At 41.5% G+C, this 28,000-nt stretch overlaps 1 protein-coding gene and 1 long non-coding RNA gene across 2 annotated transcripts in view; one reads left to right on the top strand and one right to left on the bottom strand.

Moving 5' to 3' along the window:
* The window catches only part of LOC125361757, a 62,662-nt gene extending 40,478 nt beyond the window's left edge, over window positions 1-22,184 (top strand). Inside the window, exon 2 of the long non-coding RNA XR_007212991.1 lies at window positions 21,927-22,184. This is a non-coding gene — a long non-coding RNA (uncharacterized LOC125361757). The remainder of the gene's footprint in view (window positions 1-21,926) is intronic.
* Window positions 1-23,229, bottom strand: part of C1H12orf56 (chromosome 1 C12orf56 homolog) — a 45,384-nt gene extending 22,155 nt beyond the window's left edge. The window contains exons 1-6 of the mRNA XM_048360340.1: window positions 22,844-23,229; window positions 15,935-16,097; window positions 10,535-10,607; window positions 5,424-5,832; window positions 3,323-3,396; window positions 1,302-1,446 (exon numbers count right to left, since the gene is read on the bottom strand). Coding sequence (XP_048216297.1) covers window positions 1,302-1,446; window positions 3,323-3,396; window positions 5,424-5,832; window positions 10,535-10,607; window positions 15,935-16,097; window positions 22,844-23,095 — 1,116 coding nt within the window. The 5' untranslated portion in view covers window positions 23,096-23,229. The remainder of the gene's footprint in view (window positions 1-1,301; window positions 1,447-3,322; window positions 3,397-5,423; window positions 5,833-10,534; window positions 10,608-15,934; window positions 16,098-22,843) is intronic.
* Between the last annotated feature and the right edge of the window lie 4,771 nt (window positions 23,230-28,000).

Here is a 28,000-nt window from a genome sequence, read left to right as displayed (position 1 = left end):
CACGAGACTCTTATCTCCAATTAACCACCAGAAAACCAGAAGTGGCACTGTGGCTTAAGTGGTAGAGTGCTAGCCTTGAGCTGAAGAGCTCAGGGATAGTACCCAGGCCCAGAGTTCAAGCCCCGCAACTGACAAAAAAAAAAAAATGACCGCAATAATTTCATCTGTGTGAAGAAGAACATGAAAGTTTTATTTCTAGATTTCTAGTCAGATTAACTTTTCCTGAGGAAAAAAATATAATTTGATAAGATTAGCTTCCATGACATAGACCTGCATTGTGTTAGGTCCTAGGAGAATACAACCACAAGTGAGACACAGCCTGTCCTGAAGAAACATGTCTTTGTAAAAAAAAGTGAGCCATCCCGTCAACTGTGATAAGAGAGAAAACACTGGTGCTAATTCCTAAGGGTAGGAGCTGTATGCCAATTGTGCTTGCATTTCTAATGCCTATTCAGGCCTCACCAATAAGGTACTCAGTAGATGTTGACTGAATGGTTAAAGAGAAATGGTTAAAGACTGAGAGAAACCACAGCCCATAGAACTGCACTGCACAACACAGTAGCCACTGTCCACACGGGGGTATTTAAATTAATTAGATGGAAATTAATGTTTTACTTCCTTGGTCCTTAGCCACATTCAAATACTTAATACCCATAAGCAGGTAGCATTTACCTTACTGAATACCCCAAATTATAAAAACATAAAGGAAAGTTCTGCAGACAGAGCTGCCAAACAAAAATTAAAAACAGCAAGCTATCAAAGGTCCTTTCTGTGGATGACAGGAAGAAAAATAGCATTTGAGATGAACCTTGAAGAATGAGTAGGACTTTGATAACAGACCATGTATAGCATATATCCTAAATTAAGCAAACAGAATAGTTGATAAGGTAGAGAACTACAGAGGATTCAAAAAAACAAAACAAAACAAAAAAAAGCTCAAGCTTTTAGAAAACAGAGATGAGAGAATTTTTACTCCACAGCCAAGATACCCGTATGTATTTTTAATATATTCTAATCTACAGGATAAGACTATGAAATCTCCTTTCTCATTTTACATTTCTCTGGCAGAAGTTTTCCCTCTAATAATGCTGTTCCCTAATTGCCACATTCCCCTTCTGTTCTCCGCACCACCCAAATTATATTTTGATTATCTCACAGGTTTTCAAGTATTAAGACCTGGCTGCATGACACTTGATAAACATTTAAAACACAGCACCAAGATGCAAGACAACTGTGATTCCTCTTTTAACTGATGCTTGAACTTACTAACCAGACAAAAATAAATTAGATAAAAATCTTACTTTCCAGAAAAGCCTTTTCAGAATGAAATTCTTCTGAGCTGCTACTTTAAGTTCTGTAACTAAGCAAAGTATCTTCCTCAAAGTGTTGTCTTTAAGAAAAAGTTCAGATTTCAGTTGACTGAAGTGCTTAATTTTCTCTTCAGATCTACAGAAACACACACAGGACAAATAAAGTCTAGGTGAAAACAAGAAACAACAGTTTACAAATAATTGACAGGTTGTTTAAAAATAAAGCTATGGAATTTTCATGTTTTTGTACTCCTGGTCTGATTATTCATCACTAGTCAACCTTGCACACACTCCCCAAAGTGGACTGTTTATTGACACCTCTTTTACCTGTGCCCTTAATTCAAGCTCTACCAACCCAGGAATACAGTCAATGTCCCTGGTAAATTTCTGCCTTTTCTTAGCCAAGCTCATTTCATTTACTACGATGCATGAACTATATATAGTATTTGTTTAATATCTTTCTTTCAGCCAACACACTTTTTGTTGTTTACTAAAGAAGCTTATTTATAAGGAAAACTTGGTATCTCTTCTTGACAGAGAAAACCAGTATGGCTTGACTGAAAACTATTTGTAAAAAGAGCAAAACAAACAGATGAACAAAAACCTGACAGATGGGCACTGGTGGCTCATGCCTGTAATCCTAGCTACTCAGGAATCTGAGAGCTGAGAATCATGGTTCAAATCCTGGGCAGCAAAGTCCATGAGATTCTTTTCTCCAATTAACCACCAAGAAGCCAGAAGTGAAGCTATGGGTCAAGTGGTAGATTGCTAGCCTTGAGTGCAAAAGCTAAGAGACAGCAGCATCCAGCCCCGAGTTCAAGTCCCAGTACCAGGGGCAAGGACAAGGGCAAGGGGCAGTTAGAGAAAGCGAGAGAAGCCAGAAAGAAGAGCGCAGGGAGTTTTCTGAGAACTGTGCATTTAAAGTTAGGGCAAGAATGTGAGAGACCCAAGAGTTGGGGATGAAAAATAAAGAGACATTATGAATAGCTTCATAATCTGTTAAGAGTTTAGACAGTCACCTAAAGGAATGGAAATCATTCCAAGGCTTTCAGAACGGAGTTAGATGATCATATGTGTGCTTCAGAACAATTTCTCTGATGCAGTAAGAGTGAAAGCAGAAACCAGTAGGAAAGTACAAAGAACAGAGATGGATCTGAGCAAGTGGCAGTAAAAAGAAGTGGTTGTTATAGACTAAACTAGCTTTCTAAAAACTTGAGCTACGTGGAATCCTCTGTAGCTCTCTACCTTTTCCTATGCTGTTTGCTTAATTTAGGATATATGCTGTACATGGTCTGTTATCAAAGTCCTCATTCTTCAAGGTTCATCTCAAATGCTATTTTTCTTCTTGTCATCCACAGTAAGGACCTTTGATGGCTTCCTGTTTTTAATTTTTGTTTGGCAGCTCTGTCTGCAGAACCTTCCTTGTTATAGGTAGATAGACTAGAGGCCCCGTGAATCGTGGCTGGACATAGAGGATGATAAAGGGAGGAAAGGAGGTAAGGGCAACACTCAGGACTGTAGCTCAGGGGACTGGACAGCTTAGGGTAATGATACAGTTCCTTAATAGAAAAACAAAGAATGATCGGGATCAGAAAGAAGATAGTGAGTTCTCTTTTGAATAGGCTGACTTTAAGGTTCCTGTGAGACATATAAGAGGTGATGTCCAGTAAATGCTTGTGCTTACTGGCCTAACCTTATAAATTATCATATTTATACTTCCACCTCTCCAAATCTCTACTCTCAACTCAGACAAGTGTTGAAGTGGAGGAACAAATATAATAATGACATGTTAGAGGGTAACCCCTTGTATAGCTACAGAGAGAGAGAGAGAAAGAGAGGAAGAGGAAGAAAAATGGGAGAAATCAACGACATACACAATATAGAATTAGGAAAGGTAAAAAAAGGGAAAGAGAAATCTGTCAAGCAACTACCATAAAAAGAGATATCATGAACATCTTTACAATCTACTGATGGTTTAGACTTTCCCCTAAAAGCATACCATCATCCCTTACCTATATGGCTTTTGATTTCCTGTAACCGCACTATACTCACTAGCATACACAGGATCTTGTAAAAGAGTAGCCTTCTGAAAGAAGAAGAAAGTGGGAATTGTTAGAATTTATGTTTGCTGAAAATCAGTTCTTTCTACCATTAGTTAATATCACACATCTACTCTTTCAGTGCTTGTATAATTCATTCTAGTTGATAATACCACAGGGAATTTGTGATTACCTAATTTGTTAAACGCTGGGTTGTTATTGTTTTTCTTTTTCTTTTTTTTCTCCACAGTCCTGGGGCTTGAACTCAGGGTCTGGGCATTGCCCCTGAACTTCTTGGCTCAAAGCTAGCGCTCTATCACTTGAAATACAACACCTCTTCTGGACTTCTCTGACTAGTTTATTGAAGATAAGAGTCTCATGGGCTTTCCTGCCTGAGCTGCCTTTGAACTGCAATCCTCTGACCTCAGTTTCCTGACTAGCTAGGATTACAGGTGTGAGCTACCAGCACCCAGCTGAATAATATTTCTCATTATTTAACAAGTCCATAAAAGCATACAAAATAAAATATCTTCTTTGATCCTCAGTCCCCCTCCCCCTCCTGTCTCCTCTCAAAAAGAAGACTTTTATTTTTTTCTTTGCCTGTCCTGGGGCTTGAACTCAGGGCCTGGGCACTGTCCCTGAGCTTCTTTTTTGCTCACTTGAGCCATAGCACCACTTCTGCCTTTTTCTGTTTATGTGGTATTGAAGAATTGAACCCAGGGCTTCATGCATGCTAGGCAAGCACTTTACCACTGAGCCATATTCCTAGCCAAAAGAAGACCTTTAACTGTGTGAGTTCTCACTCTTTCTCAAAAGTTACTGTGTAAGCCAGGTGGTGGTGGCTGATGCCTATAATCCTAGCTACTCAGGAGGCAGAAATCTGAGGAACAAGGTTTAAAGCCAGCCTATATAGAAAAGCCCATGAAACTATTACCTCCAATTAACCAGCCAAAGGCCCAAAGTGAGGATATGGCTCAAGTGGTAAAGTGCCATCCTTGAGCAAAAAGCAACACTATCAGACCTTAAGTTCAAGCCCTTGAACTGGCGCACACACACACACACACACACACACACACACACACACACAGAGTCACTACATAATCTTGAATAAGTCACTTGTGTTTCGGGCAACTATGAGGCCCTGATTTCAAAAAGGAAAGAAAGGGAGAGAACTGAAAATTTTGCTTTAGCTTCCTAATTTGTAAAATAACCTGGGCTAGTGATTGCTACATAAAATTATTTGATTTTACAACAGTACCTGTTAACATACTGGAGCAAAGAAATGCAGAAACCTATTGATAATGTTTATTTGTATCTGAGGAGGTCATTGTTACCCTAGTTGACTTTGAAAGGCACTGGTGAGGCTCACTGGTGACTATGTTGCTTACTCCCTCTACAAAAGCTTAGGTTCTTCTGTAAAACACTACTCTTAATAAGCAGCTCTCTTGCTGGGCTCTAGTAGCTCATACTTGTAATCCTAGTAGCTACAGGATCTCAGGAGGCAGATATCTAAGAATCAAAGTTGAAAGCTAGCCTGAGCAGGACAGTCTGGGAATCTCTTATGCCCTATTAGCCTCAAAAAAAATATTAGTGGGGCTAGGAATGTGGCTTAGTGGCTTGCCTAGCATGCATGAAGCCCTGGGTTCAATCCCCCAGTAACACATAAACAGAAAAAGCCGGAAGTAGTGCTAGCCAAGGCTAGCTAGCAAGGCTAGAATGCTAGCCTTGAGCAAAAAAAATAGGGACAGTGCCCAGGCCCTAAGGACTGGCAAAAAAAAAAAAAAAGATATAAGTGGAGCTGTGGCTCAAGCAGTAGAGTGAAAATGCTAAGGAATAGCACCAGGCCAAGTTCAACCCATATCAGCACACACAGAAAAAAGCTGCTCTTATTACAACAGGCTGCATGAAATATCCCTTTAATTTCTGAGTGCCTTTATCTTTCATAATTAAATTTCAAGGCCAAATTTCCAAAATGAGGCCACACAGAGAAGGCATGATCAGCCTAAAAAACAAAAACAAACAACAACAACAAAAAAACCCACTGAGGTCAAGGTGAATTTACAAGAGCACTTACTATATTATAATTGTTCCATGAACTTTTTAAGTGCAGAAATATTGACGAAGTTTTGGAAATGACATACAAATGAAGTTCCAACTCCTTTTTCTCTGGGTTGGAATTGTTCTGCAAAGGGTAAGCTAGGAGAGTATTTCCAAAGTGAAACTCATTTCCATTCCCATGGCACCTGAAAGAGACTTCACATGGAGAGTCTGTGTGATCTGCAAATCTCTGGGCCCCTTTGGGGCTTGTTGTACAAGATGGAGAGCAGATAGCTTTGCCAGGAGCTGCTGTGCACCGACTACCTGTCCTGGCAGGGGTAGGTAAGGGTCGAAAGGCACCTTGGCCACCCAGAAGCGGTTTCCTGAGGCCTGAAGGAGGACAGACCATTGAGTCCTTGGACAGTGCACGGTTTTGCTGGTAGCACCTGTGGGCAGAATTTAGTGTTAAGTGTAACACTCAGAATATAACAGTAAAGGTCAAGCACCTGGCTGGTTTTCTTCTGTTTTAATATAAAATCTGTTTGACCACAACACTGATCATTTTAGTGCCAGCTACTAACATTATCCCATGTTGTCTTGAGTTGAAGGCTTATCTTTTTTGTATTAAGGTATGTATCTTTCATGGTACCTCCATGAAAGTGGAAAAGAAAGAGGAAGGAAGGGAGGGAAGGACAGAGAGAGGGAGGGAGGGAGGGAGGGAGGGAGGGAGGGAGGGAGGGAGGGAAGAAGGGAAGGATGGACTGAGGGGGAAGAGGGAGGGAGGGAGGGAGAGAGTAATTCAGAGAATTCTTTAAGCCTCTGTCTTTCAATGTAAAGATACAAGAAGCTGACCATCTGCAATCTAGAAGAGAGCTTTCACCATGCTACCAGATGGATGTCAGACTTCCAGCCTCCAGAGCTTTCTAATTTTAAATAAATTTCTAATGTTTAAAAGCCCCCTGGTCTGTGGTACTTGTTATAGCAGCCCCAGTTGGCTAAGACAGTGATGAATGTATCTAGCTTAGAAATGAAGTGCATCCTTGAATAACTTTTGTCTCCATGTGTGTGCATAAGTTCCCATGCATGCACTAACACTGGGTTTGAACCCAGGGCCTGGGTGAGTTTATCTTCTCAAGGCTAGCATTCTACCACATGAACCATAGCTCCTTTTCTGGCCTTTTAGTGGTTAATTGGAGGTAAGTGTTTCATGGACTTTCCTGCCCCAGTTTGGCTTCAAAAGACCCTCCTCAGATCTCAGTCTTAGTCAAGCCCCAGTGGCTCATGACTGTAATCCTCGGGACTCAGGGAACTGAGATCTGAGGATTGTGGTTCAAAGCCAACCAGGACAGAAATTTCCCTGTGAGACTTATCTCCAATTAACCACTCAAAAACTGGAAATGGAGGTGTGGCTTAAGTGGTAAAGTGCTAGCCTTGAGCTAAAGAGCTCAGAGACAGTGCACAGGCCCTCAGTTCAAGCCCCACAACTGACAAAAAAAAAAACAAACTCAGCCTCCTTACTAGCTAGAAATACAGGCATGAGCCACAAATGCCCAGTTCCTAAACCTTTTTGGGGAGGTTGGGAGGAGGTCCTGGAACTTGAACTCAGAGCTTGGGCCTTGTCCCCCCCCAACACTAGAGCTCTACCACTTTGAGCCACAGCGCCACTTCTGGTTTTCTGGAGGTTAACAAGATAAGAATCTCACAGACTTTCCTGTTCAGGACTAGTTTCAAACAGCAATCCCCAGATCTTAGCCTTCAGAGTAGCTACGATTACAATGTGAGCCACCGGCACCTAGCTTCCCATTATGTGGTGAATGCTAGGGAATTGGGTTTAACTGGCACCATCTTGTCTTCACGGTAGAGGCAGGGAAGTTCTACCCCCCAGGTGATGGACGTGCCTGAATTCCAAGAGGTAGGGGCTGGGACTTGTATGATAGGTTACTGGACCTGTCAGTCCTGTGCCTTAAACTCCTGAGACTCCTGAGTTTCCTGTGACCCTGCCTGCTGACCCTAACCCTATTTAGGCCCAGAGCAGCTCAGATGCCATTACACCATGCCTTGTGTCTCCTGGCTCGCCTTTGGTCACCATGGCATCCCACTTCAGCTCTCCATTGGGGTTGATCTGGTTTGTTAGTATTGTTCTTCTTTTCAGCTTTCTGATAGTGTTAAGTTTATTTGCAGGGCTGCAGGTCTTTGTGACAAGACTGAGTGCCGGAACAAGTACTTTTCCTCTCTCCCCAGGCCCAACTGGGGATCTAACTTGGGGCCTGGAATATGTTAGGCAAGCTCTACGACACATCTAGTTCTAAGGGTCTAACTATTAATTTTCAGTTGGTAAAATGTATAAACTGCTTAATTGACTCTTAAGACATGGGTGAGATTTATTAATAAAAATAATGAAAATGAGATTTGAAAAACTGCTTAACATTTTTTAATACTCCCGATCTCCTTTTCAGTAGATATTTAGGTAATTTTTTTTAGGTAATATTTTATTTTTTTATTTTTATTTTTATTTTTTGGCCAGTCCTGGGGCTTGGACTCAGGGCCTGAGCACTGTCCCTGGCTTCTTTTTGCTCAAGGCTAGCACTCGGCCACTTGAGCCACAGCACCACTTCTGGCCGTTTTCTGTATATGTGGTGCTGGGGAATTGAACCCAGGGCCTCATGTATGGGAGGCAAGCACTCTTGCCACTAGGCCATATCCCCAGCCCCTAGGTAATATTTTATTAAACGAATGTAGCTAATCTGACTCATTTTATAACTTCATGTGGAACCACATTTAAGTCTGTTTTAGAAACTGAATGATAGCTTACTAATCAATATTTTGAGGTGGTATGGCTTTTTCTCTGATGAACTTTGTTTATTCTAATTAAAATTTGGCTATAGTATAACCTTTAAAATTTTGTCACATCCCAATCTTCTGCCCCAAATATACGTGAACATTTGGTAACCACTTAAGTTACATAAATGAGATTAATTTTTAGATGAATCTGAGGTACATTTTATTTGTTAATTTAAAAAATTTGACATGCCTATAGCATACTAGCTTTTAAAAAATCTCTTTAGAAATGAATATTACTTATTTAAAATCTAGTAGCAACCATTTTTAACTTAAAAAACAAACAGTTGTGAAGTTGTCAGAAAGCAGTTTCTGTTAGGTAACACTGGGGAAACTAAATAATGTTGTGTGAAGGACATTAAGCTTCAAAATGGGGCTTAAAACATGTACCATGAACTTGCTCTCAAGTAAGCAAACACCAGCTAGCTCCTTGGAGAGTAATTGCATTCATGAAGTGATTCAATCCTACTGAAACAGTGTCCCTGTACTAAAGTGAAATTCCCTGTCTTCTGTATTTTTGTGTACAGCCCAGACTATCCTAATATTGTAGGGATGTGGAATAAAGAAAGAAGACCCCTGTTTTTGTCTAAGATGTCTATTAATACTGAAAATATCAGGAAAGAAAAAGAGAGAAGAATTTACAATTATCCAAGAAAAAGGAGATGTTCAATAGTTTCACTTTGTTATTTGTTCTTTCTTGCTTTTTGTTTCTTAAGACAAAGTCTTACTCTGTAGCCTAGTCTGGCCTCAAACTTAGGCCCCGATGCTGGCATGTCAGCATGCACCACCATCATGGCTTTTTCTTACTTTTTAAAGTTGTTTTTGGGTGCTCGGAATATAGCCTAGTGGCAAGAGTGCTTGCCTTGCATACATGAAGCCCTGGGTTCAATTCCTCAGCACCACATATATAGAAAAGGCCAGAAGGGGCACTGTGACTCAAGTGGTAGAGTGCTAGCCTTGAGCAAAAAGAAACCAGGGACAGTGCTCAGACCCTGAGTCCAAACCCCAGAACTGGCAAAAAAAAAAAAAAAAAAAGTTATTTTTTGTTTATTTTTTTTTTTCCTGCTAAAGCAGAAATTTGCTTGTGTTGAGGTTTGGGAAGGAGGAAATGGCTAAAGTAGAAAACTCCTGGCCTGGCAGGGAATGTGTCTTAGTGATAGAATGCTTGCTTAGCATGCATGAAGCCCTGGGTTCGATTACTCAGCACCACATAAACAGAAAAAGCCGGAAGTGGCGCTGTGGCTCAAGTGGTAGAGTGCTAGCCTTGAGCAAAAAGAAGCTCAAGCCCCAGGACCGGCAAAAAAAAAAATCCCAGCCTTTAGAACATCATTTCTGCATAAATGGAGAAGTCAGCTGATGCTTTTACTAAGATATCCTAAATTTTCTTTAAAAAAAAAAAATGTTGCTGAAATAGCCACTTGTGTTTTCTTTTGTAAAATGTATGTGAATTCACAGACCTACCTAACAATGAATTACCCTAAACAGAGTGAAAGCTAAATATGAATCTCATGATCAGAGATCACTAGTCTGTCCCTCAGGTGTTTAAAAGCCTGTTGTTTATTATTGCCCTGAAAAGTAATCATATTTGTGCAGGTCTGATGTCCCAAGATAACAGCATGCTTCTTATGAACTGCAGCTTCTCATAATTAGGCATCAGTTTGACACCTAAGAGAAGTTTCAAGGCTCTGCACATGTTAGCACCCTTTAATCCTCTAATTAGTGTTTTCTATTCAGTCTGCTTTTTGTTTAGACTTCTGATTCAGATGTTTAATTATGGAGAGGACAGTTCTAGAAAATGATGGGATGTTAGATTTGGCTCCCTCCCCACCCCTTTATCTGAGAACAACTAATCTGTTCCACATATGGGGTACACAGATGCTGCCATGTTTAAAAAGAAAAATAATAATCATCCCTCTTGCCAGGTGCTAGTGGCTAATCCTAATTACTCAGGATTCTGAGATCTAAGGATCACAGCTCAAAGCTAGACCAGGCAGGAAAGTCGGTGAAACTCTGATCTCCAAATAAGCAGCCAAAAAAAACAAAACAAAACAAACAAACCCAGAAATGGAGCTGTGGCTTAAGTAGTAAAGCACCAGACTTGAGTGAAAATAGCTAAGAGACAGCACCCAAGCCCTGGGTTCATGCCCCAGTATCAGCACACCCACAAAAAAAAATCCTCCCCTCTTATTATATTACATGTGTGAAATAGAATCCTGCCAGAAGGCATTAGTAAAGAAAAAGCATAAAGAAAAACAAATAGAAATATAAAGTTTGGTCAGTAAGTTAAAAACAAACTCCAAACAATCTTACCTGAGAGACGATTCATCCAGACTTTTAGACTCTTTTCTTCTCCAATAAATAGGGCTATTATTCTCTTCCTTAACTTAAAACACAGGTATTTGGTCATTCGTCAAATAATTTGAGATTATGATAAAAAGCTTACTGTCATTAAAGGGTTATAATAAAACCATTTGGTGTCAGTGTCTCTTCCTCTCTGTGTTAGCTTTCAGTTTGCATTTATAGCAGTGGATTGTAAAATGTCAGGTTCAGCTGTGCTGTCAACTTGGAAATGAAGGACAGTTCAATCTCTGTTTCTATACTTGCTGGAATTTCTGGTCTCCTAGGCTCCAGAGACCTGAATCTGGCAGGTAAAGGCAAAAATGAGGGGATACCCTGCCTCTGTATTCCCTGGAATGCATGTAGTATTTTGCACTCTTCTTCTGTAGCTTGGACATGAAGTCCTCAGTCAGCAAAATGCATTCCTGATGGTATGCTCAGGAGTGCTCACAAGCTGCAATCTTTAGAAAGGACACTACAGAGCTGGGAATGTAGCTTAGTGGTAGAGTGCTTGCCTGGCATACAGGAAGCCCTGGGTTCAATTCCCCAGTACCACATAAGCAGAAAAAGTCAGGAGTGACTTTGTGGCTCAGGTGGCAGAGTGCTAACCTCAAGCAAAAGCAGCTCAAGGACAGTGCCCAGGCCCTGAGTTCAAGCCCCAGGACGGCGGGGGGGGGGGGGGGGTGGAGAGGGAGGGAGGAGGAGGAGGAGGAGGAGGAGGAGGAGGAGACAAGACAAGACTAAAAAAATAACACACCTGCTTTCTCAGTTGCAGGAGGTTCATTATATTTATCAAAGCCCTTGTCTAGGGGGAAGACTTTCAAGTTTCCATATGTAAAAACTACTCAGTCAACATAAGAGACTCATAGGTGCCTGTTGGTTTAGTTTTAGATTTGCCCCATATCAACCTAGTGAACATTTGTGTGTATATATAAACAAATATATATACAAATGTATATATAATCATGTATGCATATATAAATGTATTATAGCTATATCTATTTCTTTGGTTCCGTTTATATCATTAAATTATGTTTCAGTATGTTTGGGGAGTTAGCCTATTCACTTCATGCTGAAATTACAAAATATATCAGTAAACCTTGAAGATTCTGTAATGCCAGAGCTACAGTAAATATTTAGTAGCCACTAGCACATGTACTAGCACATGTAGCTATTTAAATTTATCACATATTATTAAATTTGATTAGTGGGTAACCACATGTAACAGTATTAGGCATAATTAGAATATGCATAAAACATTTCCATCATTACAGAAAGCTGTGTTTGGTAATGCTGTTCTAGAATGAATATCCCTGAAACTAAGCAATTTTTTTTCAGTAGTAGGGCCTTGCATTTCTTAGGTAAACACTCTGTACTCAAACTACATCTCTGGTCATTTTGATTTAGGTTATTTTTTCAGATAAGGTCTGCTTTTTGTGGAGCAGGCTTCAACACCATACTCCTCTTACTTATGCCTCTGTAATAAGTAGGATTTTAACATATGTGGCTACCCCTCCGCATCTTATTTGTTTAGAGGGGGTAGTCTCCCTAACTTTTTGCCTATGTTAGCCCTGAACTTTGATCTCCCTGATCTCTGCCTCCTGAATAGCTGGGATTCCCAGCCTAAGCCACCATCCTTGGACTTCAAACTAAGTAACTCAATGCATTCAACACCGTTAGGCATTAATACAGCTCACAATTGCCACTATTTTCCCATCAGTATTGTTCATTTATAGTTAGCTATAATTTTGATCTGGAATATCTCCTAAAAGCTCATGGGCTAACAACTTGGTGCCCAGCTTGTGGCACCTTTGGCAGACAGAGGAAAGTTTAAGACATGGAGACTAGTGGGCAGGGAATGTGGCTTAGGTAGAGTGCTTGCCTAGCATTCATGAAACCCCGGGTTCAATTTCTTAGCGCCACACAAACAGAAAAAGCCAGAAATGGTGCTGTAGCTCAAGTGGTAGAGTGCTAGCCTTAAGCAAAAGAAGCTCCAGGGACAGTGCTCAGGCCCTGAGTTCAAGCCCCAGGACAGGAGGGGGGGGAAGGAGGAGGGAAAGAAGAGGAGGAGAAGGAGGGGAAGGAAGAGGAGGGGGAGGGGGAGGGGGAAAGGAAACAAACAACAACAACAACAAAAAAAAAGCCCACAAAGACATGGACACTAGTGAGAGGAAGTTAGGTCATTCCCAGACCATGAAGGGGATACTAGGACAGGGTACCTTCTTCCCTTTTGCTTCCTAATTGCCACAAAGAAAGCAGCTACTCTTGGGGCTGGGGATATGGCCTAGTGGCAAGAGTGCTTGCCTTGGAAAGCAGCTACTCCATCATACGCTGACTTGCCACAGGCCCCCCAAAAATGGCCCACCAGACCATGGACTGAAAGCATGGGCCAAAATAAACCTCAGGTATTGATTCAATAGTAGAAAGCTAACATGGAGCTTAATTCCATCTTATTTATCTAAAGACAAAACGTGCAGTTTTCTGGGTACTTATGACTCATGCTTGTTATCCTAGTTACTTGGGAGGCTGATAATGAGAGAATCACCATTCTGTTCCAGTGTGGACAAAAACGTCCATGTCTCAACAAAAGAAACTAGACATAGTGGCACACATTTATCATCCCAGTGACACTGGGAATCCTAGAATAGATCATGGTACAGGTACACTCTGGCAGGAATTGAGACCCTATCTCAAAAATAATCAGCATAAACCAGGCGTCAGTACCTTACACCTGTAATCCTAGCTACTCAGGAAGGCTGAGATCTGAGGATCAAGCTTCAAAGCCAGCCCAGGTAGGAAAGTCCATGAGACTCTTATCTCCAATTAACCACCAGAAAACCAGACGTGGAGCTGTGGCTCAAGTGGTAGAGTGCTAGCCTTGAGCTGAAGAGCTCAGAGACAGTGCCCAGGCCCAGAGTTCAAGTCCCACAGCTGATAATAATAACCATCATAAAACAGGCTGACTACATGTAGAATGCCTGCCTGGAAAGCGCCAGGCCCTAAGTTCAAACTCTAGTACTGCCAGAGGTGGGGAGGGAAAGGAATTACCATTTTGATTTTCTAGCATTTCCTTGCAATCACTTAAATGCTTAGCTCATGTTTAGCTATTAATTTAAAAAAATTACAACTCAAAATGCTAACTGTAGCCCATATAAAGACACAGATAAAGATGAAGTATTTCTTTATAGCTGCAGAAAAGTTGGGCCTAATTAAAAATCCTGTAAAACTGTGGTGATTTAAAAACTATTTTTACTATAAATAATTCGCTATTTCAAGCTTTCTTTGTTCAGACAATCAAGTTGACTGGAACGTGGACACCTTTGCCATATGATAAAAATATTCCCTAGGCTTTCACCCAAGAGGTTTGGAGTCCGTCCTAATAATTACCTTTATTTAAATGTGCAGTAGTTAATGCTCCCTGCTCCTCTAGGCATGACATCATCAGTAACATTAAAGATTTTGGCAATACTATAGTCAGACAGCACAACACATTTGAGCCTATCTCTTGCTCAGGGTCCCATATTACAGACTGTCTAGGGGTTGAGCCATGAGGTCCAATGTATACAGCAATGCCTAACTTGGGGAGCAAACAGCTTGGAGGAGAGCAGAAAATATACAGAACATGACCGTTCACATGATGGGATGGGGGAATCTTTTTGTGAATCTTGTCATCTGTGTTATGGTTTCCTGTGACAGCTGCAGTTGTGTGTCTCAAATGCCCCTGAACATAGTGTCAAATGGTCCCTTAGGAGATGCAAGGAAAGAACAGCTAGAAGAAGCATTCTATGAATGGTGCTGTGTATGTACACAAGATAAAACTCTTCCTTTAACTTCATTGGCAAAACTTCTAGGAATTTAAATTTCATAAGACTTTTACCTACCTTATTGAAAGCATTACTTTAGTGCATTTTTTATGTTTCGATACATGTTGAAGAAAAGCCAAGAAAAATTATGCTTGTGGTCAGGATAAATATGCACTCAAGACAACTAACACCAGTTACACACCTTAATTAGTGTGACAAGAGACCATGTGAGCAACCAGGGATTTTGTAAAGCTGCTAATTACAACTTTTACAGTTTCTGTGTATGTGTAGAATGGTGCTTGTCCAGGAAAGTGCACAAACACCATATAATTTTTTTTACCGTGCTACAGCTACCTTATACTTTGGGAGGCTCTTAGTGTGACTTGAAGTGAAATCTGGGGAACAATAAATGGGCTGGTATGAATGCTAGAAATAGAAGGGCTCATTGATGGGGCCACCTTGGACTTTCTCCCTCTCTCCTTCCCTATACTAAAGATCATAAGTTTGAGGCCATTTTGGGCAACAGAGTGGGCCCTGAATCAAAACAAACAGCAATAACAAACATAAAAGCCAGCCACCAGTGGCTCAGGCCTATAATCCTAGCTATTTAAAAGGTAAGATGTGAGGATTGAGAGTCAAAGCCAGCTGGGGTAGGAAAGTCTGAGAGACTCTATTGCCAATTAGAAGCAAAAATACTGGACTGGAGGTGTGGCTCAAGTGGTAGAGCACCAGCCATGAACATAAAAGTGAAGTCCCAATTCCAGCATCCCCCACTCCAACAACTAAACAAACCAACACCAACAAAATAAACTAGAATCTTTCATCCGATGTTTCACTATGTCTAATTGGGTTCTTCATCCTCTGCATTCCCTCAAATGATGTTTGATCACGTTAGCCTTTAGGTCAATTTAGCCAGTATCCTCCTTAATGATTCTTCCTTAATAACTGGAGTGTTTTGGTACTGTGATTTAAACATGGGGCTTCACACTTACTAGGTATGTACTCTACTTCTGAACCACACTCCCCAACCTTTCTTTGGTGCAAGTTATTTTTGAAATAAAGTCTTGCTGGGTATATACTGATTTGCTTCCCATTATAGCTTGGATGACAGGCATGTGCTATCATTCCCAGCTTCTGTTCATGTGGAGGCGCCAACTTTTCTGCTGTGGCTAGCCTGGAAGCCCAGCCCTCTAAATTTTAGCCTTCCCTATAGCTAAGGCCAGCACATACCCAGCTCTTAGTTGTGAAGAATCTAGAAAACTTCAATGTCCATGCTGGCCTAGGACCAGATTCTTCCCAATTTCAACCTCAAACACAACCCAGATACTAGCTCCTTTTCCTATAAAGCCAATTCTGAACATGATTATTTCTTTCTGTTTTTGCCTGCCTTCCTTCCGTTCTCCCTTTCTTTGCTTCCTTTCCTTCTTTTCTACATACAGTTTTTTAGCTGCAAATGGGTCCCAGCCACTCTGTTGCTGATAATGAAAGGGCCAGCTCATCTTCAATGGACAAAAACAGTAGCTTTTGTGCTTCATAAATAAACTGACCTTTGCATAGATATAACACACACCTTTTTTGTTGTTGGCAGTGGCATGGTGAAACGGAAACAGGAACTTCCTGACACTTCTTTGCTTTTCACACTCTTTTTTCAAAACAGCTGAAGAATAGAGGATACGAATGTGTTGGTTGGTTTCTCTATCTGGTGATCCCAAAAATTCTGGGTAATCATCAATCTGGAAAAAAAAATTAGTTGAACTTATTGAAGACAGATAGGAGTGCTTACTTGTTTGAGGGTAATAAACCCCCAAAGTCAAGGGCAAGTTTAAATTGCATTCTTTATTTCACATTCCTCACTGGAACACTTTTCCTCTTCTTGTTGTTATATTTCCTAATCCTTATTCTATTTGCATTAGTCCTTACTACAAGTAAGCTCAGCAACAGAACCCAAGAAACTATTTACACTATAGGATTACTGAATAAATAGTAACAGTGTTTTTATTTGTTAAAAGATATCCCTCTCAGGGGCTGAGGATATGGCCTAGTGGCAAGAGTGCTTGCCTTGTATACATGAAGCCCTGGGTTCAATTCCCCAGCACCACATATATAGAAAACGGCCAGAAGTGGCGTTGTGGCTCAAGTGGCAGAGTGCTAGCCTTGAGCAAAAAGAAGCCAGGGACAGTGCTCAGGCCCTATGTCCAAGGCCCAGGACTGGCCAAAAAAAAAAAAAGATATCCCTCTCCACTTCCATTTTGAAAATATTCCTTTCAAATAAGATCTCATGTACACTAAGATGATGGCTGTATTTGACTACTAATATACATATGTGAAAATGGAACCAGGTAACTTCAGAGGATGAATGAGGCTGAAATGGGGATGGGGGAAGAAAGGTGGAAGGGGTGACACTGATCAACATGCATTGTACTCATATATTGACATGTTGAATTCTAACCTCTTTGTACAACTAAAAATAATTTAAAAATAAATTTTAGGGCCAGGCGCTGGTGGCTCACACTTCTAATCCTGGCTATTCAAGTTTGAAGCCAGCCCAGGCAAGAAAATCCGTGAGACTCTTATCTCTAATGAACTATTCAGAAAAAGCCAGAAGTGGCGCTGTGACTCAAGTGGTAGAGCGCTAGCCTTGAGGACAAAGAGGCTCAGGGACAGTGCCCAGGTCCTGAGTTCAAGCAACAGGACCAGCAAGAAAAATAATATTAATAAAACTTTTTAAATTATACTAAGTGAAGTGAGCCAGACCCAAAGAAACATGGACTCTATGGTTTCCCTCATAGGGAATAATTAGCACAGGTTTAGGCTAGTCACAGCAGAGGATCACAATAGCCCAATAGCTATGCCCTTATGAACACATAAGATGATGCTAACTGAAATGAACTCCACACTATGGAAACAAGTGTTACATCATGGTTGTAATTATTTTCAACATGCCATGTGAAACCATACTTTTTTTTGTTTCTTTTGTATTCCCTTCCTGAGGTTGTACCCCGCTATCACTGTATCTCATCTGAGTACCTTGGATACCGTACATACGTGTATTAGAACTAGGGAAGGGAAAGGGAATATCAAAACTGGGAGACCGAGGATAAAAAGACAAACGATTCCAAAGCAATAATTACAAAACCATTTGGTATAAACCAACTGTACAACTCATGGGGAGGGGAGAGGGAAAAGGGGAAGGGGCAGGTGGGGGAAAAATGAGGGAGGAGGTAACAAGTTAAACAAGAAATGTACTCACTGCCTGACATATGAAACTGTAACCCCTCTGTACTTCACTTTGACAATAAAGGAAAAGATAAGAATAATAAATTTTTAAGTCTCAAAAAAGCATAATGTAATAAGCATTAAGTTGAGAGTTTTTCCATCGAGGAGACAATTGTCCTATAATAGTCTATAAGAGATTCTGTGAGTGTAAACATCTAGGCTTGAACCATTGAAAATATTCTCCATTTTCTCCAAAGTCCTCTGTTTTCGGGCTGGGAATATGGCCTAGTGGTAAAGTGCTCATCTCATAATCATGAAGTCCTGGGTTCAATTCCTCAGCACCACATATATAGAAAAAGCCAGAAGTGGCGCTGTGCCTCAAGTGGTAGAGTGCTAGCCTTGAGCAAAAAGAAGCCAGGGACAGTGCTCAGGCCCTGAGTTCAAGCCCCAGGACTGGCAAAAAAAAAAAAAAGTCCTCTGTTTTCTAGTCTTGATTTTACTTATTTTATTTACTTTATCTATTTATTTTGTGCTGGTACTGAAGCTCAAACTCAGAGCATCACTCTCTTCCTGGCACTCTACCAGCTGAACCACATCTCCTCTTCCAGCTGACTAATTGGAAAAGAGTCTTGGGAACCTTTCTGCTTGACCTGGCCTTGAACTAGGATCTTCAGATCTTTGCCTCTTGAGTAGCTAGGATTACAGAAATGAGCTACCAGCATTGGCATTCCATTCTGTATGTGTCTGTGTGGGTGGGTGTGTTCTGGTACTGCGGCTTGAAATCAGGACCTGGATACCATCCTCAAGCTTTTTTGGCTCCAGGCTGGCACTCTACCACTTGACCCACAGCTCTACTTCCAGCTTTCTAATGGTTAATTGGAGATAAGAGTCTCAGGAACTTTCCTGCCCACGCTGGCTTCAAACTGTGATCCTCAGATTCAGTCTCCTGAGAAGCTAGGGTTAGCACTGTCCATAGTTTAGTAGTAAACAGAAGCTTTTTTTTTTTTTTTTTTTTTTTACATTTGGAACTTGGCAGGTCCTCCTACTGTCATAATTAGAAACCGAATTGTAGTATCTACCATGTTTTTTTTTTTTTTCCATTATACTCTAGCTCAGCACTAGTGTACCAGTCCCTTAGGAAGTTTTAGTGGAGCAGCTGGTTTTGGAGTCTGTGCATACTGCTAGTATAAAGGGATCCACCACATATTCTGAAAGGAATTACTGGTTTTGAGATTTGAGCAGTGTCCATCAAAACAGTAAAGACTCCTTAGACTGTTTCATTGTTAAACTTGAAAAAAAAAATCATTGCCTTGGGGCCAAGGGCCACAGCTAAGAAAGACTTAGAAATAAATATTTCAAGTCTTGATCTTGTCTCCATCTTTCTGAGTCTTTTCAGCTAAGCTTGTCCTTGAATCTCACCAGCAGTATCAATGGTACCAATCACAGCCTTGGAAGGACAACAACTATGAGGCAATATGGGATAAAAGATTGAACAAGAGGCCAAACACTGGTTCATGCCTGTAATCCTAGCTACTCAAGAGTTTGAGATCTGGGCTGGGAATATGGCCTAGTGGTATATTGCTTGCCTAGCATGCATGAAGCCTTGGGTTCGATTCCTCAGCACCATATATACAGAACAAGCCAGAAGTAGCGCTGTGGCTCAAGTGGTAGAGTGCTAGCCCTGAGCACAAAGAAGCCAGGGGCAGTGCTTAGGCCCTGAGTTCAAGCCCCAGGACTGGCTTAAAAAAAAAAAAAAGAAGAGTGAGGATCAGGGTTCAAAGCTAGCCCAAGGAGGAAAGTCCATGAGACTCTTATCTCCAATTAACCATCAGAAAACTGGAAGTGGCACTGTGGCTCAAGTGGTAGAGCGCTAGCCTTGAGCTAAAGAGCTCAGGGACAGCACCCAGGCCTAGAGTTCAAGCCCCACCACCACTGACAAAAAAAAAAAAAAGAAAAGAAAGAATGAACAAGTTGTTTTTGTTTGGCCTTTGATGTTGTTTGTTTAAGGCCTCAAATTCCTAATCCTTTTGTCTCTGTGTCTGAAATAGCTAAGATTACAGATCAAGCTAGCAAGGTGTTTTGTTCATAATTTCAGCCCCTCCCTTAAGATGACTATGTTGTTCCTGTGGTAAAACTTAAAAGCTTCTTAAAGGAGTGTCATAAATTTGAAGAAGACAGGGCTGGGGATATAGCCTAGTGGCAAGAGTGCCTGCCTCGGATACACGAGGCCCTAGGTTCGATTCCCCAGCACCACATATACAGAAAACGGCCAGAAGCGGCGCTGTGGCTCAAGTGGCAGAGTGCTAGCCTTGAGCGGGAAGAAGCCAGGGACAGTGCTCAGGCCCTGAGTCCAAGCCCCAGGACTGGCCAAAAAAAAAAAAAAAATTTGAAGAAGACAGACATTACTCTGTGTTTAGTGGTTGAAGAACCTCGACACAGGTGAAAAGACCTGAGTTTGCATTCCAGCTCAGATTGTTTACAAATATGTGACCTTATAGAAGTGTTTACCCTTGGCTTTGCCTCTGTTTCCTCATCTGTAAAAGACAAATAATATACCTTCCCTATAAAGTTAATATGTGAGGTACTTTATTTAAAGAGTTTTGCACAATACAGTAAGAGCCCAACTGATATTTATTATTATGAATGACCATTGGAAGTTCAGCAATATAATCCTAAGCCAATATTCATGTTCTACTCTGCCCAAAGTTTGCCTCTGATTATCTCATGGCAGCAAAGGGAATTTGGGGAGAAAAAGTAATTTGTTATTATCTCTAATGAATTAGATGAATATATCCCTAACTTCTTTCTTTTTTTTGTCAGTACTGGGGCTTGAACTCTGGGTCTTGGCACTGTCCCTGAGCTCTTTGGATCAAGGCTAGTGCTCTACCACTTTGGCCACCTGTGTTCTGATGGTTAATTGGGGATAAGAGTCTCATGGACTTTCCTTCCTAGGCTGGCTTTGAACCTTGATCCTCAGATCTCAGCCTCCTGAGTAGCGAGGATTACAGACATGAGCCATGGATGCTGACAGCCCTCTGATTTTTAAGGCAGGATCTCTCAATGTAGTCCAGACTGACCTTGAACTCAGAATCATCCTGTCTCTGCCTCCAAAGTGCTAGAATTACTGATGTGTACCACCATGTCTGGTCTTTCATCTAATGTTTAAGTGTTTATATCATCAAAAATGAATTTCAAACACAAGTTTGGCAATAAAACAATATTATTTTTTAATCGAACATGAAAAGCAGCACTAGAAGTATAATGTGCACACCTAGCAAATATTTCACCATATGTGCTCTGGATATTTTTAAAAGTCAGTTGCTCTTCTTGTCCTCACCTTCTCTCCCCAGAAGCAACTATTCTCTTTAGTGTTTATCATTCCTGTTAATTTTCTTCACTAGAACTAAATATGTATTTATAAGCAACAAACTATGTTGATCTATCTTATATCAATGACATACTATAAATAGGTTCCTGAAGCAGGTTTTTGTTTCCCCATTCAACATTATGTTACTGAGATACAATAATTTTTTTAATGCAGCAATGTTCATACAACCTAATTCATCTTTTTCATTATCCAGTAGTACTTATTTACCCATATACTATTGACAGATATTCATTTCCTTCTATTATAAACATTGTCGTTACAAACATAGTATTTTAAGATTATGAACATTTGGGGCATAGCCTAAGAATAGAAGATGGTTACAGATTAGTCTAAGAATACTGTATTTCTACTGGTGGTTTATACCTATAAGCTTAGCCATTAAGAAGTCTGAGATCAAAAAAAATCTCAGTTCAAAGCCAGGCAAGGCAGAAAAAAATCCTCAAGACTTTTTATCTCCAATAATATTTGCACTAGACACTAGAAAAGACAAAACATTTAAAAAAATATTTGGAGGTCTGGAGATATAGCTCAGTTGTAGAGCTCTTCTCTAGTGCACCCTGAGTTCAATCCAAGGGAAGCAAGCAAGAAGGAAAAAAAAGGATGGAGAAAGTAAAATAATTTTAATATTTAAAAAATTACTGGGGCTGGGAAAGTGGCTTAGTGGTAAAGTGCTTGCCTGGCATGCATGAAGCCCAGGGTTCAATTCCTTAGCACCACATAAACAGGAAAAGCCAGAAGTGTCGCTATGGCTCAGGAGGTAGCGTGCTAGCTTTGAGCAAAAAGAAGCCAGGGACAGTGTTCAGGCCCTGAGTTCAAGCCCCAGGACTGGCAAAAAAACAAACAAAAAAAAAAAACACCCAACCACTTCAAGATAATGAAAATGTAGCAAGATTTTACTCATGGGATAGTTGGATTAGGGGGGGAAATTCTTTCATTTAATTTTATTACTTTCTTACAGATGTCCTTCAAGCAAGCATGATTGTCTAGGCAAAACAGTGCCATCAGGAGTCTTGCCAATTTCCCCTGGGGACACAGACTCAGGCAAGGGAAAAGAAAAGGAGGAGAGACATCTATACTCAGTGGAAAAAAGGAAGAACACACCTGCGGAGCGCTTCAGACAAAGGGACCCATAAGGAAATAGGAGGGGAGGCTCTGCTTCCAGTGTGTGCTGCTTGATTATAAAATAAATCCATTTCCGGAGGACATACCAAAAACTGGGGACACGACTGAGCCCTGATGAAACTCCTTCCAGGAACTTTTCCCTGCATGCCCTGAGCCCAGTTTGGATCAAACTACTGGTGCATCCCGTACACATCTCATCAGTGCATTCATTCGTTCGTTCATTCATTCACTCATCTCCTCTTTTCTGGAGCACCAACCGTGCTCTCTAAGCTCTTGGGGCAGAAAACAAAACAAAACACTTCAGGCATTTATTTATATTGGTGTGGTCTTTTGATCCCGCCCACAGCTAGGAAGAATTCCCGGTTTGTTTGGTGTTTTTTGTTTTTGCATCCTTCGGGTTTAGCATTGTGTCTGTACAGACAACAGAGTAACTGCAGAGAGTTTTAATGATGGGGGGAATGTGTGGTCAGTGCGGTAGCCGCATGCAGAGGAGGAGACGTGGACAGGATATGAAAGGGAAAAGCATCCTTACTCGAAATCGTGCGGCAAAGCACAGCGTTCCGGCGCCGCTGCGGGAACTAAAAGTCGACAAAAGTTTTGGGAAGAATGAGTGGAAAATCTGCCTCCTCCTCCTCGTGCTTCTCCTCCTCCACGTCGTTCACCTCCGCCTCCTTCTTGACAGCAAGAGGGACCAGGCCTAGGAAGGGGGTCCCGCTGCGCTCCCGAAGCCCCCCGCCCGCCTGAGCTCCTTACCAAGTCAATGGCTACAATGTCTCTCCACGCCACGACCCTTCGGATGGACCTGGGAGGGTTCTCGGTCAGGAAGATAAGCCGATCGCTGAGCACCACGTACTTCAAGGTGTGCTTCTCCGACTCGGACACCACGATGCACGGTTCGTAGGCGCGGACGGCATCGTAGACCTCGGGTGGCAAATGCCGCCGCAGGAAGGCATCCAAGCGGCTGTTCGTCCGCGCGGGGAAGCCGGAGCGCGCGGGGCCGGCCATGCGGCGCCCCCAGCCAGGCCGAGCGCCGGGTCGCCGGGCGCCCCTGCCCAACCGGATCCCCGCGCCACCCGCTATGGAACCTACGAGCGCCACAAAGCCACCGCCGCCACCTTAGCCGGACGCGGGGAACCGGGCCCCCCAGCTTCAGGGAGCGACTCTTGGGCCCGCCCCTAATCTTTGTCCTAAGCGCAGACAGCGATGGGCGGGGCAAGATGCTGGTCCTCCTTGCGGGGTGGACCTGCCCCTGGAATTCCTCACCGCCAAACCCTCTTCCCTGGTCGGGGAAAGACACTGAGGGTCCTTCCTCCCTGCCCTCCTCCTGGCGCCAGCCTCCCCCCACCCCCCCGCCCAACCCTGCCCCGTCCTATTCTAGTTACTGTGGACCACTGCATCACAGGCTAACTTTATTAACGGAAGCCAGATTTCATCTCGTTTCCTCTAAAAGAGAAACTTGAGAGAAATGGAATTTACCCGTTCTTTCTTTCTTTTTTCATTCTTTTAGAACACTATAAAGACCCAGATTTTTCGCATTTGTTTGTGACATCGCCTGGTGTAGTTCTCCAATTTGTCTGGCGTACAAACACAACACTTTTCTCCCAATTAGTTAGCTGGGAGGGCTCTCAAAAGATTCTTGGATTGCTAGCACAAGGCAAGCTTGTCTAAGAGCTGTGCTTCATGTTCTCAATGCTCTGGGTGTTCTGTAAGGATGAGTACACCGGTGACGCTGGCATCTTGAGAACTTGAAGCTCACCTGGGAGCGGACTACCCGAAGATGCTGAGCCGTGAAGGAAAAAAAAAACTGCTCAGATTTTTTTTTCCTTATTATAAAAGTTTGTTTGGGCTACCAGTTATCAGTTGTATAGATGATCGTCAGCTCCATTGCTTTTTTGAAGGCTGTGTGAGGCAGGCCGGGGACCTGGAAGAATCTGCTAAGTTTTTACCAGCCAAGAGTAATGTAACAGGTTAAGGACATGAGAGAAGCAAAGGAAATTGGGTAAGCATTACCTGTGTGTGTGTGTGTGTGTGTGTGTGTTTATTGTTGCTGCTGTTTGTTTTGCCAGTCCTGGGGCTTGGAATCAGGGCCTGAGCACTGTCCCTGGCTTCCTTTTGCAAGGCTAACACTGTAGCACTTGAGCCACAGCACCACTTCTGGCATTTTCTGTTTATGTGGTGTTGAGGAATCCAACCCAGGGCTTCATAAATGCTAGGCAAGCACTCTACTGCTAAGCCACATTCCCAGCCCTAGCATTACTATTTGTATTTGAAACCATAGAAGAAGAAAACAAAACATTCCCTTCCGCCTCCCATTCACTCCAAAAAACGTGATAATGGTGCTCCCTGCCACCCACATCCCTAAATCAAATTTGATCTTTTTTATGGTAATTTATATTCTACAGTTCTTTGGTTCTTAGTATTTTTCAGTTGTATAGTATATGCTATAGTATAGTATAGACATTTCAAATCCGTTGTGGAAAGTGGGTATAGGGTTTTTCAATAGTGTATAGTAAACACTTCTGCCTCACCAAACTTATATCTTAGATCATTCTGAGAAACTGAATAGCAGCAAAATAAATAAGGACATTATTTCTCTTCCTTGGACAGACTATATTTGATAAGAATAAGGGAGAAGTGCCACCTACTGGCAAAATCTCAAATGGTCTACTATTTGAAATTTTTTTTAAGGATTTTTTTAAGGATTTGATTTCATAACTGGATAAAAAGTGAGTGAACCAAACTATCCATGAAAATTTTACTGATACAGAAAGTGGCAAGGCCTTTGATTTGTGCCCTCCCCCATAAACATTTATTAACAGCAAATGACTACAACAGAGGTGAAAACAAAAGTCCAGGTAAGGAAGAAAATTTTCACTCCAGATGCTTGTTGTCTCTGAAGCCTCTTTTTGATACCTACTTCCTAGGAAGAAGAGAAACAAAGGCTGGATTAGGACCAGAAACAACAGCATACCTGATCTGTCTGTCAAGAGGCCTATCACGAGTAAGCTTTGGGTGACAAAGGACTAAGCTTACCCAACCTTAAGATGAAGCACACAATGAAAGGAACTTGACACAGGGGTGGATTAAGACGACCTAGTTAAACTTTCCAGAACACAGAGAAGGCAGTATCCAGTCACTCAGTGTTCTACATTGTTGCCAAGGCAATAGCAAAGTAAAGATTCCAATAATGGAGTTTAATAAACAGGAAAGATCACTGGTTTGGGAGCAGAAAGAACTGGATAGAGCACCAACCGTTGTTGCTCTGTATGTAAGATTTTTTGTAAAATCACTTAGCATTTCTGAGCCTCAGTGTCGTTATCTGGAAAAGGAAATTACTTGTATTTTCCCTGCCTCCCTCAAAGAGGGGGTTTGAGGATCAAACGTGATGAACTGTAAGCAGTATAGACATAAAGTACTCATATTCTGAGCTTTATACAGAAAGCTAATCAACTGTATCTGGAATGAACATTCTTTATCTTCTAAGCCCATCCAGATTCAAAAAGCGTTTGGTATAAATTCCAAACAGTGAACAAATGTTTGTTAAAATTGTCAGAAGAAATGGAGGATCACTTATCTGGAGCTGCTCCCCAAAGGCACTCTTCTTGGCTTTCCTTAGATCAGGGTGGTATAGGGCCCAAGGATGGTCAATTCAATTCATTTTAAATAACAGACATTATAAGCATAGGACTGTGGAACCCACATAAGCTGGGTTCAAACTACAGCCCTCTAAAGCAGTAAAGAAGTGACACGGAACAAGTCACTGTATACCTCAGTTTTCCCATTTGTGACATGCAGTTAATAGTGCCAACCCCAAAAGGTTGTACTGCTAATTAACAAAGCTTTGAAAATACTTGAAGCAGGTATCTGGAACACAGTAAATACTACAGAAATGTTTAAAGAATAAGTGTAAGATTTCTTATCACATGAATGGTCATTCTCCTCATCTACAAAGTAATATTAAGCTGTTGACTGCACACTAGTGTAATCTGTGTAACTTTAGATTAAGAATCAAGGCAAGAATTTAGTACACACACACACACACACTTCCTCCAAGAAAATGAGAATACTGATAAACAGAACACAGTTGATCCATGTACCAACATTTTTTTATGCCAAGAACCCCATCATGAAGGAGCTTTTACCAAAAATGGCATTAGGCTTAAACACTGAGATGAAGCACACCACGAAGAGAATTTGACACAAAATTTAGTAGTCATCAAGTCACAATCCTGTTATTTTTGGTTCAATTCACTACATTTCATAAACATTTATTATGATCCATAAACAGAAAGAAGAGCACTTCTGGTATTTAAAAACTGATTATCATCTGTGCCAGGTGGTACATGCCTCTCTCCCTAAGCAACATGAGAGGGCTGAGATTGGGGGAATGGTGATTCTGGGGCAACCCAGGCAGAAGAATCTGCAAGACTCCCATCACAACAGAAAAAAACTGGGTGTGGCAGTACATTCCTGTCATGGCAATTATCACAGGAAGCCTCAAATAGGCAGATTATGGTCAGGCACACTCGGCCACCTTGTGTGAGACAGGGTCTGGCCTCCTGTCTGTGAATGCTGGTGGATCACTCTTATAATCTTAGTGATTTGGGAGGCTGAGATCTGAGAATTGAGTTCCAAAGCCAGTGAGACTCATCATCTGTTAACCTGAAAAGAACCCGAAGTGGAGGTGTGGCTCAAGTGGTAGAGCATTAATCTTTAGTGAAAAAGACAAATGAGAGCAAAGCCCTAAGTTCAAATAAATCGTGCAAAGGGGGCTAGAGTCATGACTCAGTGGTTAAAGCACCTGCTTTGCAAGCATGAGACCCTGAATTCAAACCCTAGTACCACCAAAAGAATATAGATAACAAACTACCATAGACAGCCTTAAACAACAAACATTCATTGTTTAGAGTTTTATACTCTATAAGTCTAACACTAAAGTAGTGCAAGTTGTCTTGTCTGCTAAGAGCCTACTTTCTGGTGTGCAGAAGGTGGTATTCTTGTATTCTTACATGGCATCAGGCAAGCTAGCTAGCTCTTTGGCTCTTCTATTAAAGACAACTTTTAAAGAGAACTTAACTTTCCAAAAGTTTCACTTCCAAATGCCATCACAGTAGGATTAGGGTTTCACTATATGAATTTGGGAGGTACACAGACATTCAGAGCATTGCAGACATGTTAAAGCTGTGGTACACAGACATTCAGAGCATTGCAGACATGTTAAAGCTGAGGGCAGGTAAGGTGGGAACACAGAATATTAAACCAGAAGTATAGAATTAGACGTCTTTGTCATGGTACTGAGTGTTGAAATAGATCATTGCTGAAGGAAGAGTGTGAGCAAAAGAAAACCAGATGACTAAGAGCACAGTCTTGAGAAGGATGAGAGAAAGCCAAGGCAAGGGTGCCATGAAGAAGACAAAGAGAAGTTGTCAAACAAGGAAAGGATGGAAACAGACACAAAAAGATGGAAAGACCTTCCATGCTTATGGACTGGCAAAATTGATATCATGAAAATGACTACTGACAATAAATCTACAGCTGGGAATATGGCCTAGTGGCAAGAGTGCTTGCCTCATATACATGAAGCCCTGGGTTCGATTCCCCAGCACCACATATATAGAAATGACCAGAAGTGGCGCTGTGGCTCAAGTGGCAGGGTGCTAGCCTTGAGCAAAAAGAAGCCAGGGACAGTGCTCAGGCCCTGAGTCCAAGGCCCAGGACTGGCAAAAAAAGAAAAAGAAATCTACAGACACAAATACACTTCTCATCAATATCCTTTCATTCTTGCCAAAGACACACAATGGAAAAAACATTGTCTTTTCAACTATTGGAGCTGGGAGAACTGGGGAGTCATAAAGTGGACACCAGCTTGTCACCAAGCACTAAGATCAAGTCAAAATGACCTCAATATCA

This window comes from Perognathus longimembris, chromosome 1, assembly GCF_023159225.1.
Source record: "Perognathus longimembris pacificus isolate PPM17 chromosome 1, ASM2315922v1, whole genome shotgun sequence".
NCBI lineage: Eukaryota > Metazoa > Chordata > Mammalia > Rodentia > Heteromyidae > Perognathus > Perognathus longimembris.
Note: the sequence above shows the minus strand (reverse complement) of the source record. Positions and strands in the feature narration are given on the sequence as shown.